General features: G+C 36.1%; 1 protein-coding gene across 2 annotated transcripts; it reads left to right on the plus strand.

Annotated features, from left to right (window-relative positions):
• Nucleotides 1–1,146: 1,146 nt before the first annotated feature.
• On the plus strand, nucleotides 1,147–9,016 carry LOC139820766 (glutathione S-transferase-like). 2 transcript variants are annotated; one of them, XM_071791278.1, is made up of 4 exons: nucleotides 1,147–1,465; nucleotides 5,661–5,818; nucleotides 6,663–6,827; nucleotides 7,079–9,016. In XM_071791278.1, the coding sequence occupies exons 2-4, from the start codon at nucleotides 5,665–5,667 to the stop codon at nucleotides 7,456–7,458; spliced, it is 699 nt and encodes a 232-aa protein (XP_071647379.1). In that variant the 5' UTR covers nucleotides 1,147–1,465; nucleotides 5,661–5,664; the 3' UTR covers nucleotides 7,459–9,016. The 2 variants fall into 2 exon arrangements, with proteins under 2 accessions (XP_071647379.1, XP_071647378.1); XM_071791277.1 differs by lacking the exon at nucleotides 1,147–1,465 and adding an exon at nucleotides 4,157–4,779.
• Nucleotides 9,017–15,014: the final 5,998 nt, after the last annotated feature.

Below are 15,014 nucleotides of genomic sequence, written 5' to 3' on the forward strand. Positions count from 1 at the left end.
AAAAATCATGAAATATTTATCTACATAGTATAGTTTATGATTTTATAGTCATTTGATAAACATCGTTTATTTAATAATTTCTGGTAGGGTTGCAAGTTTTACAGTTACGAGAAGATATTATTTTGGCTCGGACGATGTAGACCCACGTTTACAGACGGAGGGTTAAAATATTAATTTACCAGGAGAACATATTAGCGTTCCATATTTGGTAGAATTGTTTCCATTAATTTCGTTATCGTTGAAATGGGAAGCATGTTTTAATATTTATTTCTGATCGACGAAAATATGAAAACGAGTGGATAACCATTATGTAAAAAGATATTGATCAAATTAAGGTTCTTTACATTGTTATTCTACCGACGCCATTCTTTTACCTTTCTATCCTGCTTTTCCTTCCTTTTCGTTCCTTCTTTATAATATTTACTTGACAATTTACTTATACACATTCCTTTTCTTCCTAATATGAATTTTCCGATGGTTTCCAGATATATTGATCTAATTTATTCTCGTTGTTGCTTAACCCTTCTGTCAATGCATAATTCTTCCCCTATCGATATATGAGTATCAGGGTACTCACTGCGTGTTTTCGACTGCGGCAATTTCTTTATAGCATTGCTGATGGGCATCGATTTTAGAGACTTTTTGACAAATTTAACATCCTTCAAACGCAAGTTACATTTAATATGAAATATCGAGCACATGATATTTCTCAAAAATATGGATGTGATACTTCCAGATTTTCGCCATTTCGCCTCTCATTAACGGTACGCTATCATATAGTCTATCTTTGTCAACATCGCTATTCGAGATATGAGTTCTTTAATGATGAATAGTTTATATAACGCTAGGAACCGTCAGGGAGAATCTTGAAAAAACGTTTAAAGGGTGGTTAAGATACGTTGAAAAAAACTGGAACATTTTTTTGATGCTGATATATACTATATATATATATATATATATATATAGTATCCACGATATGAAATAAGCGTAGCTTTGCGTTTTCGGAAAATGCATACGTGCGTTATCGTAGCGAGCGAGGACGAGAAGCACGAGGAGTTGTAATATGAATCAGCCAGCAGCGAAAAGGTGTCGGATATGTCGACGCCGAAGACGAGAAACAAGAAGAAGCGGAGTCGAGTCCGAACAGCAAGCGAGTTACGACGTGCTTCTGATAAAAATAAAATAAAGGAGGAGTTTAGTTCGCCGCAAGATCTGCCGGTTGGTGACTGTAACAGCGTATTACCGTTGACACCTCCCCGTCTGTGTAGAATTCTTCAATTGTGTGTAAATAATAGAACTTTATCCATTCTTATTTAAACTGATTCAAGATTGTAAATATTGTAATATTACATCAAATATCTCACGTAAGAGCGTTTTGTCATCGCCTAAGGACATAAGAATACCTGGACGGAGCGTAAGCTAGGTACCTCTCTTGAAAACGCGAGGAGTGAAGCCTATATAAGAGGTGAGAGATCTATCATCGGCTGCATTCGGGGAGCGCGCTATTAGCGTTATTTGTTTATTCTATCCTTGTTTTACACCTAATATGAGCGATAAAGATAGAATGATGCGATAGCGCTCCTAATGAGCAATAAAGATAGAATGATGCAATAGCGCTAATAGCGTGCTCACCGAATGCAGCTATCGTATCTCAGATTTAGCGTCTACTTTCATGTCGCGCGGCGGTATCACTCGACTAGAGACAAGGCCTGTTCGTTTTAGCTGCACTTCTTGTGATCACATTCTGTGAAATTATGCCGCTATGTATCGATATATTTACAAATATATTTGTTGCACGAAAAAATAACGTGATTACGTAAAGTGATTAATAGTGGTTAATATAGTAAATGATTAAATTAGTATAATGATTATTATTAGTATTAATATAGTGCACATAAGAGCAAGAGCAAGAGACGTGAGTACGCGTTATCCTGAGACATCCAGAGCGCAGAACGAGAAAAGAGAAGCGAAAGAAAGTGTGACTGTAAGTAGGAGAGAGGATGGAGAAGAAAGAGGGGAATGGGCAAGGTGGAGGTAAAAGGGGTGAGTGAAATAAAGTGAAATTATTTTACAGACGTAGAGAGGAGGGAAGAGGAGGAAGGTGTGTTGGCCACGGTGTGACGGAGGAAGGGAGAAGAGGAAGCAGCGTAAGCTGAAAGAACGACGAGAGGGTGGTGTAAGGGGAAGAAAGAGAGAAGGCAGCAGAAAGGAAAGAGGGGAGATGGAGTGGTTGGAGGACTTAATTAGGGTGTTAAATAGGATAGGGGATGAGTTAGGGAGGATTAGAAGAGTTATGGAGAAAAAGGAAAAGGGGTCGGAAGGAGAGAAGAGTGTCGAGGAGAGAGAGCGGAAGGATGATGAAGAGAGGAGCGAGTCGGGAAGCAAGACGGAAGAGAGAAGTATCAACGGGGTGGAATGGAAGGAGGTGAAGAGGGGAGAGGAGTGGAAACGGAGAGAAGAGGAGGCGGACGAAAAAGAGAAGACAAGGAGATTGAGGGACAAAGTGAAGAGGATGGAGGAGGAGAGGGAGCAAAAGGAGAAAAGGAGGAGAAATGTGATTTGGAGGGGGCTGAATGGGAGGGACGCGGAAGAAAGGAGGTGTTTTATGGAATGGGCGACGGAGAATGTAATGGGAAGGATGCCGAGGATAAGAAGGGTATGGGAAAAGAGAGGGGTAGAAGGGAAGGAGGTGGTGTTGGTGGAGATGGAGGATGAGAAGGAGAGGGCTGAGTTACTTGAGAAGTATTGGGAATTTAGGCAGAGGTGGGGGATAGGTGTTGATGAAGACCTTACTATGGAGGAGAGAAGGACGAAGTGGAGAATTATGGAGAAGGCGAGGGTGGAAAGGGAAAAAGGCAGGGGGGTTAGTACAGACAATAGAAGAATTTGGGTTGAGGGAAAAGAGATTTTCTGGAATGAAGAGGAAGAGAAATGGGAGGAGAGATAGGGGGCAAGGGCAAGAGGGGGGGGAGGGAGGTAGGCTAGTCGGATGTTTACAGAGAAAAAAGAGGAGAGGGCGATGGAGCAGTCCGAGAGGGTAGGTGAGGAGGTAGAGAGATGAGATGCGGTGTGCGGGAAAGAGGAGGAAGGAGCAGGCTGGAGGAGAGAAGACAGGAGGCAAAGAGGAAAAGGAGGGGCTCAGGCGGAGGATGCGGCGTGTAGGGGAGAGAGAGGGAGTGGGAGGGGTTGGAAGAGATGGAGGGCGGGGGTGGGGTCCGTGAGGGTGGGAGGGTAACAGACTGTAAAGGGTCGCTTACGGTCAGGTCGGGAATAGGGGTGTTGTGCATTATGTAAGAAGTTTGGGTACGCTCCTCACAAAAACGCCTTGTAAACCCTGCGAGGACATGCATACAATAAATTCATCTATCTATCTATCTATAGTGTATACATATAACATGCCGGCGTCGCCACCATCTTACATATCTCATTCGTTTCAATAGACAATTCATTCCCCTTACCCTTTGTGCTTCATCCCCGCAGCATTACGCTCTGTCTAGGTATTCTTACGTCCATGTCACCGTCCAACTAATTAGTGGCCGGCAGATTAGTGACGCTTGTTGAAGTAAATTAATTGGTCAGATTTATCACCATGACGAAGGAATTAAAAATGACAAAATTGATTCGGAGAATAATTTTTATATAATCGCCACATTCAAAGAGTATCGCGTTACAGCAAAAAGAAATATAAATACATATATTAACCGAATGATTAGGAAAGAAAACTCCACAATATAATGACGTCTTTCATCAATATCGAAATTGTATATTTTATAAAGCATAAATCCTAATTAAAAAGAATAACATTGCATAAAAATTCCGAGAACTGTAATGTCATGTCAATTAAACATATATTTCTTCTTCCTATGCAGAATATTTTAAATAAAAATTGTACGTAAATAAATGAATAATCACATTTGTATGCGTCAAATATTAAAATAAAAAAGGCCAATAAACGAACAATATTATATTGCTTTTTTATTGACTATTTTAGTACAAGTTTTATATTTCCAAATTTACATCATTATGTATACAATATGTTTGAAAGTTACAAAAAAGTAGAAAGGTTGCAAAAGAATGAGAATACCATATGCTTTTGTTTAAAAATGTTTATATATACAATATTTTCAGTCATGTATTTAGTTTGATGAGAAAGATAAGAAAATATGCATGACTTTGTGCATGTATAATTGCGTAATGTAAGTTATACTATTACAGATTAAGAGCTTGCGGTATTTAGCGCATAACAATATTTTTTTTAAATAAATAGTTTTTTTTTATATAATCAGTAGCTGTTTATAACTACTCGAACATTATAAATCAAACTGTTTAAAATTTTGGTGACAATTGTTCGAGATCGCGAATGCTCGAGATCACGAATGTTCTTGAATATTTTTATTCTATAATTAGTCGACAGTGTCATGAGTACGTCACGTCGAAAGTGTAACACGATATTTATCCAGCAAATCGCCGCTTATCTGTTTTGCGCTGACGTCTTCAGAATTATTCTCCGTACGATGTCGAGTCACTCTGATTCTCCGGCACGGTCTTATCGACGATCGATTCTCTAATTATAGTACAAAGATAACTGGCTATCTGCATCTTCGGTATTTCAGTTCAAGAACCCTCTATTCCATTTTGACCTTCGCTAAACGTTCGTCATCTCTGGCGCGTTTTTTGTCTTGTGTGGGTATAAAAACCCATAGAACTTACGGCGCGTCGCCATTCGTCAGCAGTGTGTGTGTCAGTGGGTCAAGATCTGTCATCGGTCGATTTGCGATGGTCAGTTTTCATTCACGAGCGGGTTATCCGACACGACAAGCGAGAAAGTGTCGATAGAGAATTCGATTTAAAACGCCCGCGTTTCTGAGTTTAGTTAAATCCGAATACATTACTAAATTATGTTACTCTTTAATTTCGCCATTATTTTTGGTGGTTAAAATAAACTATTATTGTGTTACTTCAAGCTTCGGTGTCAGTGGTCTCTCACCCACTATCCCTTCCTCACTCACACGCGCGCGAACACGTTTAATTTTCTTTTATTTGAAAGTACACGGAAAGAACGGTTTTGCTGAAGTACCTAAAAATTTAGCTAGATACAATTTTATTGCACCATCAAAATAATTATAGTAGGTCGCTAAAGTATGATAATAATGCTGTAAAAAATTTTGACATTTTAGCAATCGGTTTGAGTGTTCTACGTAATTATTTTGATGGTACAACAAAATTATTTTCAGATCTGTATCTAGTTAGAATTTTAAATACTTCAGTAAAACGCTTCTTTCCATGTACTGTATAGATGAGGGAGAGGCTCCTCCGCATAAAAAAAACTAATCTAACTCTAACCTTATTTTTAAAAACTTGAAATTAAAATTCGAAATAAGGCAAATATTGATCATAATTTTTTTTTACTATTTTTCCCGTGTTTCTCGCCAAAAATCCCTCCAAAAACCACAAAGTTATTGCAATCGTCCTAAGCCTAGAATCAAATATTGATAAAAAATAAATTTAAAACTGTAAGCTCGCCTCAGTAAACAAAACTTCTTTAATGAGATCGGAAAATATTGAAGCATACTGTCCGCCGTTGAGATATCCTCATGATCCTATAGCATTATAATAATGACGATAAAGACAAAAATAATTAACAAGTGCTCTTCTTTTAGTAACATGCCTTCCTACAAGCTGATTTCTTTCTCCAAAGGTGGCTCCACAGAATTGGCCGAGCCAATTCGATTTTTGTTCATCTATGCTGGAATCCAATTCGATGATGAACGTTACGATAGCGAAGATTGGATAAAGTTCTTTTGGCTCTTTAAGTCGAGTAGGTACAGCTAATTAATATTAATATTATAGTATATGTCTCTGTTAGTGATTGCCTATCGTGTACTTAATCCGGCTTGTTCACTCCTGAAATCAGATTTACGAATAGTTGATGTGGCAAAAATATAGTTTTTACATTATCTTCTGGAGTTCCGACTGACATGTACTTCTTTATTCTTAAACATAAATTATTTCGACGTAAACATTATGCCACATTTTATACGTAATGAGACATTAATTTCTTCATTTAGCTTTTTTTGTAAACGACAGAACTGTAAATAAGTTATCTCTCTCGATAATAGAACCTTCCATTTCTTATTACGTATTGTAATGTTCTGTATAAGACAATCGATATTGCTAGGTAAATCCACAATGCGTTGTATTCTCATCTAATGAAAAACATACTGTCGTTTTATTGCATGCTTCAACGTAAGTAGATTTCTTCGTTGATGTAAGGAAATCATTTTTGTGTCGTCTAAGTTAGCTAATCAATTGTCGAACTACCATAAGATTTGAGAGACATTACCATTCAGTATTATAAAGCTATATAAAAGGCTGAAGAGCATTTTAATGAATTGTATAGCAGAAAAATAAAATTTGTCATAAAAATAAAAATTAAGATTTGTATTGCCAAACTCAGACTTAGAAATGTAATTGTATTTATCTTTAATTGTGTAATTATTAATCGTCAAAACTCTTTAATGTATGCATATAAACAATTGCTATAGGTATAAATTCCAATTTTTGTAGATTTGAATTAATAATAATCCAGATATGCTTTCTCTATAAACTTTATTCAATTTTAACAGCATCTTGTATTCCTGTGCCTTAATATAATTTTTCAGCTATACCATTCGGCAAAGCCGTGCTTGAAGTAGACGGAAAGAAGATCGATCAGTCCGTAGCTGTTGGTCGTTACTTGGCGAAGCAATGTGGTCTCGCTGGCAAGAACAATTGGGAGTCTTTGGAAATCGATGCGACCGTCGACACCATACACGATTTACGTGCCAGTGAGTAGATAACATACTGCTTACGCTATATTTTTTCGATTATTTTATTTACCACGAGCGGAGATTTACTTTGAAAACTGATTTGAATTACAACATTAAACGAACAGATTTATTTTGAAATGATGATATATATAGGGAAGAAATAGATTTTTCTATATTCGCGTCATAAATTCGATCTACTGAAATTATTGATTGTCATTATCTTATTGCTCACTATGTTATTTGCCTTATATTTTTTCGCTTGCATTTAGATATTTTTGCTTTTTATTACTTCGAGAGTACCTGTGCGAGTACCTTGCAAGACGAGCAGAACGAGGAGAACTTTATGCTGAATAAATATGCAAAATTTAAAGCTGTCAGGGAAACGGCGCCTTATTATTTGGAGCGTTTGGACGCTCAGGTGAAGAAGAATGGCGGTTACTTTGTCGGCGGTACTCTGACGTGGGCCGATCTCACTTTCGTCGCTCTTTTGCGCCACTTGAACGGCATGATGAATGAGGACATCGTCGAGAAGTATGAGAACCTGAAACAACTGCAAAAGAAGGTTGAGGAAATGCCGTACATCAAGAGCTGGATCGAATATCGTCCGCCGACTATCTATCCCACTTGGCGTGGCGTGTTATATTTCTGAAATATTGAAATGTTCGGAAATGGTGCAGAAATATTTCATACATAACAACTTAACATAACAACTGTGCATCTAAAATATTTCAGAAATGTACCTGCATTATGTTTTTTATAATATTGCATTAACAATTAAAATTTCTGAAATCTTTCAGAAAGATGTTTACAATATTTGTAAGTTTCTGTGATATTGCAAAAAAATGTAGCAAATGCAATATTTCAGGAATATTTCTGAAACATTATAAAAGTAATATTACACTGTTGGAAAATTGTGTTAAATATAACATAAATCACATGTCCAAAACGGTCCACTCAAATTTTTGTGTTAATTTAACATAATATGGATGTGTTAAGTGGTAACACTGATATTATGTTAAAATATTTCAACAGAAAGGAAATGTAATTCTGATCGTAATTTGAAGTTAATTATGTGTACAATTAACATAACTTTTATGTTGAAGTTGAGATTGTAAGATAAAATCAACACTCTATTTCTGTAAATTTTTATTCCTACTTTTTTTATAGAGTAAAATCAACATTCTTTTTCTGTAAATTTTAACACATTTAATAAATACGTTCAAATTGTGTTACTTTAACATATTTTTTAAGTTATTTTAATTATTTTACACTTTGAATTTGTAAAATTCAATTAACATAGCAGGCATATGTTACATCTACACACGTATGTGTTGATTATTTTACACAAAAATTTTAATAAGGACTTTTTTTAACACACAGAACCTCTGTTTTCAACAGTGTACGTTTACATTGCATGAATCATATTTCTGTAACATATCAAACGCAACATTGCATTTAAAATATTTCTGAAAAGTTTCTGAAAGATTGCGTAGGTAAGGGAGACTGGGGCTATCTGTCTACGGGGGCTATATGTCCACAGTACTGCTTTTAACATTGTAACAAGTAGTTGAAAAATGCCCTACGTAAGAGATTTAAATGTTGTTTGTTTTTTTGCGATGCCTCTCGCAGACGCTATATATATATATATATATATATATATATATATATATATATATATGTTAAAAGAAAAGCGAAAACAATTATTTACATTTTTCGACGGTCGAAAAATTTGCTGTGCGACAGTAGTTTAACTCAAATTAAAGTAAGCAATTTATAATATTATCAATAAATATATATATAGTTATCAGGTGTGAGAAGCGGCAAATCTTAATTTTGCATAATCTAAAATTGGCAACATGTTGAAGACTGAAAAACGTGGTCGGGGCTATCTGTTCTATTTTTGATGGAGCAATGTGCCCACACTTCAATGAAGGATTGTTCTTTTATTAATAGATAATGCTGTGTAACTACAAAAGAAAGACTTTCCTTAAGACGGATAAGGTAGACATATCTAATAAGATTATACTTAGAGCGATTAAAAGAATAAAAATCGAGCGAGAATTTTTTCGTAAAAACAGCGTTAGACTTTGGAATAAATGTTCGGGCTCGCTACTGTAAAAAAGTAACCTACGAGCAGTTACTTGATCCTGCGATTCAAGAATTGTCACTAAATTTTTATTTTAAAAATACACGTCAAGTTAAACATATGAGTTTGTCTTAAATTATTAAGTATTTTCTATTTCAAACGCTGCCGAGGATAAATTAAAGGTCCCAAATACAAAAAAAAGATTAAAGAATTGAGTAGACAAAATAAACTCATCACATTGATTTTGCAACGGACTCAAAATCAGTTTGATGCCACCGTATATATAAAGAATAGTCAGCTCTATGCAGGAATCCTGTTAAAAAATCTAAACAAAGTGCCTACTACACGGAGAAAATTTTATAGTAAATATTACTATATGGTGTCGCACTAGCTGCGGACCATCAAAGAATTTTAAGTTAAATTACTATGTTTATGGTAAAAATTACGGTATTTAATCGTTTTTAAAACAATAATTATAGTATTTTAACTTGAAATTCCTCGATGGTCCGCAGCTAGTGCGACACCATAGTAATATTTACTATAAAATTTTCTCCGTGTACTGCTCTGCAAAATGAGAATGTCGAAAGCGATAGGAAGACAAAGAAATACAGAAATTTAACAGTCGAACTTACTACTAAATTTCTGTACTGATTCGGTCGTGATTGTTACGAAAATATATTAAATGCGTTTTTTATCTTTTGTGAAATTCGCTAAATTATAAATCAAATTTGGCCATTCTTATCACTTCAGATTTTAATTTGTATGACTAAATGAAACCTATAAATATCATGATACGACTTCAACGATATTTCTTGCACAAATGCATTTTGTAGTCACCATTTGGCTAATTAGCAGCCGCAAAGTAGTGGCGAACTTGTGGGCGGATTAATTACCCTGGTAAAAATAGAAAGCTTCTCGAAGCGTCAAAGAAGCGTAAATGAAGAGATTTAACATTTCTTTGACACTCTAATGATTTTTCATTGACTCTTTGCGGTTTCGAATACCCATACACGCTCCCCGAACGCTCCGTAAAGAGTGTATGAAGCTTATCACTACACTTCTCGTACAAACGCTCCGTAAAGAGTGTATGAAGCTTATCGATACACTTCTCGCACACTTCACTGATTGACACTTCGTATACGCTTCTCAAACGCTTCGTTAAGAGTGTATGAAACTTATCGATACACTTCACTAATTGTAACTTCGTTGACGCTTCCTAAACGCTTCACAAAGAATATATATACAGAGCATTGTGATACGCTTCGTGCACAATTCTAGGATAGAACTTAAAAATCTTTTGTTTATGCTTGTTAATAAACATTTTTATAACGTGCGCTAAGCTTCTCGTTACATTTCTTTGAAATTCGTATAATTTATATTAATAAAACAAAATTGTGGCATAATTATAATATATACTTCAAGAAATTCTATAAAAGACTTATTCAAACTAATAATAAAGTTGAGAATAATTTAAAAATTTTGTAAAAAAGAGGAACAAATTTTGTTTGTTATTTAACTTTCTCTGTAGATGCCATGTTGTGAAAATATTTTATGAATTTTGCTTATATTTCATTTTGCCATTCTGCTTTTTTCAAAAACTATGCATTGCCACTGCTAAAAAATGAGTTTGAGAAAATATTTATAGGACTTTACATTGGGTTAAAAAATTAAGTAATCAAGATTGAAAAAAAGTAATATTATCTTTATTAATATTACATTATGGCTGGGCTGGGTATATATTGGCTACATATTAAGGTACATGAATACAAGGACTGTTATAATTGAAAGTTTATAAAGAAAGCATCTGGATTATTATTAATTCAGATCTACAAAAATTGAAATTTACATCCATAGCAATTGTTTATACACATACATTAAGAGTTTTGACGATTAATAATTACACACAATTAAAGATAAGTACAATCTCTGCCGGTTTCTCTCGCTGATACTGAAAATGTAGAGTGTACGTGGCGTAAACTATAGATTATGCTAAAAATCCACAGTGTATGCCACGTTAATTATAGATTTTTAGTTTCCAGCAAGAGAAACCAAACGCAGGGAAAATGTAATACTTACTACAAAACTTCAAAATCTTAACGTTTTCATATATGTTACCCAAGTATCAGTCGGCTTCTTCTTTTTTTCTAAATAATCAATTAGTTTTGATTCGTCAAGAGGCCATTTGCATATAGCTGCATATGTAACTCGTGTAACTCTACTTTGTTTATCATCTTTTGCTACTTTTATGGATATTCTGTAACCATGCAGTACAAGCTGGCACTGCAGTTCTAAAATTTATGAACAAACCTTTGTGGTATATAATGTTCATTATTTAAAACATATTGTTGAGGATTGTCTGTTACATGGACATCTTGAAGAATTTAGCGCATTTAAGTTCGAGAGTTTTTTAGGACACATGAAGGACTTTTTGCATGCACCAGGAAGGACACTTCCTCAAATAGTTTGCCGTGATAGAAAAGGCAGCCATCCTCCGCCTTTCTTATTCTACAGAGAACGAATTATTATTTGAGCAACGTCATAATACAGAATCAACTCTATAAACTGTCAAGGAGAGCGGTATAAAAAAATTCGAATGTCAGATAAAAAAGGGTACCCCACGGTAAGATAGGCAAAATGCCACTGTCAATGAAACGGAAAAATGACTTTGGATCTGCATAACTACACTAAAAAAAGAATTTTCTACGATTTTTTCGACTATCCATCTCCCCTCCTTTTTCTAGTGGCACCAAAAAACCGCTTTTTTCAAAAATTATTTTTTTCTCCGGTTCCTTCATGTTAAAAATTTTGAAAAAATTTGAGAATATAGCTTATAAAAAGTACTTAGCACACAATTTTTTTTAGCTTTAGGCGCGTTGAATATCTAACCTAAAAAAATTAAATAAATATTTGAATCAATTTTTTTCTAATTTCTTTGATAGTTGCAGGTCTAATTACTCTAGAAAATTGTATATTTTAGTGTTCTACATGTATTAGAATTTTTTCAGATTTTTCGGAATGGTGGGCCGTACTCAAAAATGCGAAAAACCCTATTTTTAGCCACTTTTGGGCCTTTTATGGTCCTCAAATGATTGATAGTGCCTTAACTGACTCTAAAATCTAAAATAAACATAATATATTACTTTTGGATATATGTTGTCAATATTTGATACATTCCGATACGTCTCATATGTTTTTGAGCATGAAATCAGTCATAACTCAACGAGAAAACCCTAATTTTTGTATAAGTGCCTATTTTTCGTCGATTTCTGGATTTTTGGTTATTTTATCTAGGTTTTTTGCATATGATTGGTAAATGTGAATATAAATATAATAAAAAATTGTACTTCTTATACATATATTTTAAAGAAATCGTTCCATTTTTTTCCAGCTGTATAAACATATACATTGTTAACACTCTTGGATCACTACAGAAGTGGTGTTTAGAAGATATTAGAAACAAAGTTGTACTATTACCCCTCCCTGAAAAAAATGCGGAAGATAATTGGATTGTTATCTTATTCAATACAAGTTCATTCCACCTGCAGTATACAAAGTATAATTGCAGCATCAAATTATAATTCATTATTGGTTATCCATTAAAAGCTATGACATTGCCATATAAAACGCAGTATAATAATACTTTCATTGATTAATTATAATCTTTAATAGAAATTACGTGGATGTAGATTTATCCACAATCTATCTAAACTATCCATATGGATGCAACGTTCTTTTTTCATCACTACATCTTTTATCCTCGAAATGTCAATAAAAATTCCCTGTACATATTTCTTAATAGATATATCCACAGAAAATCTACATTGATATTTCGGAGATAATAGACTTCGACGTAGTGATGAGAAAAGAACGTTGCATCCATGTGAATAGTTTGTGGATAAATCTGCATCCACGTAGTCCACGTAAATTACGTGGATTCGACGTGGATGTGACGTAACTGTTTTTATCGGGATATAGATAAGCGTAGAATAATAGACACTTCCGTGCTATCAAGCGGGGAAGACTGAAGAAGGCCACTTCACCGTGCTATCAAGCGGGGAAGACCGAAGAAGGTCACTTCATTACTACCTATGTTTAGTATTAACGGAAAACTTGCTTGATCATCTGGAGGAACTTTTACTTTTTCAACGCAGAATAAAAGTTTCTGTTTATCTGCAACTTTTTCTACTTCCAAAAATTTAAAAGTTCCCCGTTTATTTAAAATTTCACGAATAAAAGTTTTAGTAAAAATACTTTATTTTATAACTGTTTTATTGAAACAAAAATTATATAAGTGAAAAATTACTGTTATATCATAACTAATTAAAAATTTTAACAGTTTTGTTTAGTTCCTGCTAGTGAAGCAAGTAACGACGATTATGTTGTACCAACGAAAACTTGTCCTTATTAACGAACGTCACTACGCGTTTTTGAATTTGTTACGATAATTAAAACTCCTCATTCGCGATGAAATAACGACAAAAGATATATCTACATGTTGAATTATCAAAGATCAAAACGCATTTTGCGCGAAAAGCGTGTGCATTCAACGTCAAAACGTACGCTCTAGACTCTAGGCTAGCGTTTCGAACGACGAACGCGCGAGAGACTAGCGTATGCCGTACGCCGAGGCTGACGTTTTAAAAGTCGAACGTGCGAGAGACTTCGCGTACGCCGAGGCTGCCATTTCAAAGATCGAACGAGCGAGAGACGACGCGAGAGACAAAGCGTACGCCGAGGCTGGCGTTTCAAACGACGAACGCGCGAGAGACGACGCGAGAGACTAAGCGTACGCCGAGGCCGCCGCCGCGCCGCGCCGTTTCGAAGATTGAACGATATTTTGTATTAAAACAGATAACCATAAGCCAACGTTTGCAATTCGAACGTCGTGTCTACATAACGATACTCTTTATAGATTGGGCAATGGATACCGAATGTTACGAAAAAACCCGATAATTTTTCTATAATCGATTCCCAACACTTGTCGCGATTTTTCACACATTTCTTTTATAACTCTACGAAAGAACTCATATACTATTATATAATAGGTTTAATCCGTCGTCATCTTTTTAACCCGTTGTAAAATAGTCGAATTAAAAAATTAAGAGTTCGTACGTTGTGGCGGACACTTGTCGTTTGCACGCTGCCATTGCAACTGAGACGACGTGAGAGACTCCGCGTACGTCATGGCTGCTACATGCATTTCAAAGGTCGAACGTGGCGTTTATCACTCATGACGCGCTCCGCCTAACCGAGTAAGTAAGGAAACGATGAAAGTAGTGGTATTTCACCGGCGATGTTGCCATCTCCCACTTATGCTCTCTCATGTCTCCTTACAGTGTCCAGACTAGAGTCAAGCTCAACAAGGTCTTCTTTCCCCGCTAATTTTTCCAAGCCCGTTCCCTTGGCAGTGGTTTCGCTAGATAGTAGATAGGGACAGTGGGAATCTCGTTAATCCATTCATGCGCGTCACTAATTAGATGATGAGGCATTTGGCTATTTACATCACGCCTTTTGGCGCGTCTTACCGCTTCGAGTCAGTGCGGTTCCTGAGAACAACGCCGGGACCCGGCTCGAGCAATCCTGCAGGTTAACTATTGGATCGCTCATTTGCGCGACGGATTACCCAAACAACAAGGACACGAGATCCAGCACAACTTTCGTCAAGAGCCCATATTTCCACTCATCCAGCTAATCACAACCCCTGAGAGTCCAACACCTATTCGGCAGGGTACCGGAAATCCGGTGGGGCAGCCCCGCCGCTATCAGTACTCGTGTTGAGCTTAGCTCATGTGTGACGAGTCGCCGTCGTGAGTGTCGCCACTCACTACCATGTGTTGCCTTAGCTGATCGTTTGATAGGTATTCGGTACATGGTGGCCCAAGATACCTATTCGTTACCCTGACGGGAATGTACCCGATAGCACCGATCACATTGATCAGCCGAGAGCCCATCAGGGTATGCACTCGTATCGCCTGAATCCCGTTCGCTACCCGGCAAGCCGGGTACCCGGCGAGCACCAACTTGGAGGTGGGGCAGACTTGAGGCTGTAAGATATTGTGCCTTCTTGCGAACGAGCAACCATAACTCCGCAGGGCCGAGGGCCACAGTCAATCGTTAAA

This window comes from Temnothorax longispinosus, chromosome 10 (assembly GCF_030848805.1).
Source record: "Temnothorax longispinosus isolate EJ_2023e chromosome 10, Tlon_JGU_v1, whole genome shotgun sequence".
NCBI lineage: Eukaryota > Metazoa > Arthropoda > Insecta > Hymenoptera > Formicidae > Temnothorax > Temnothorax longispinosus.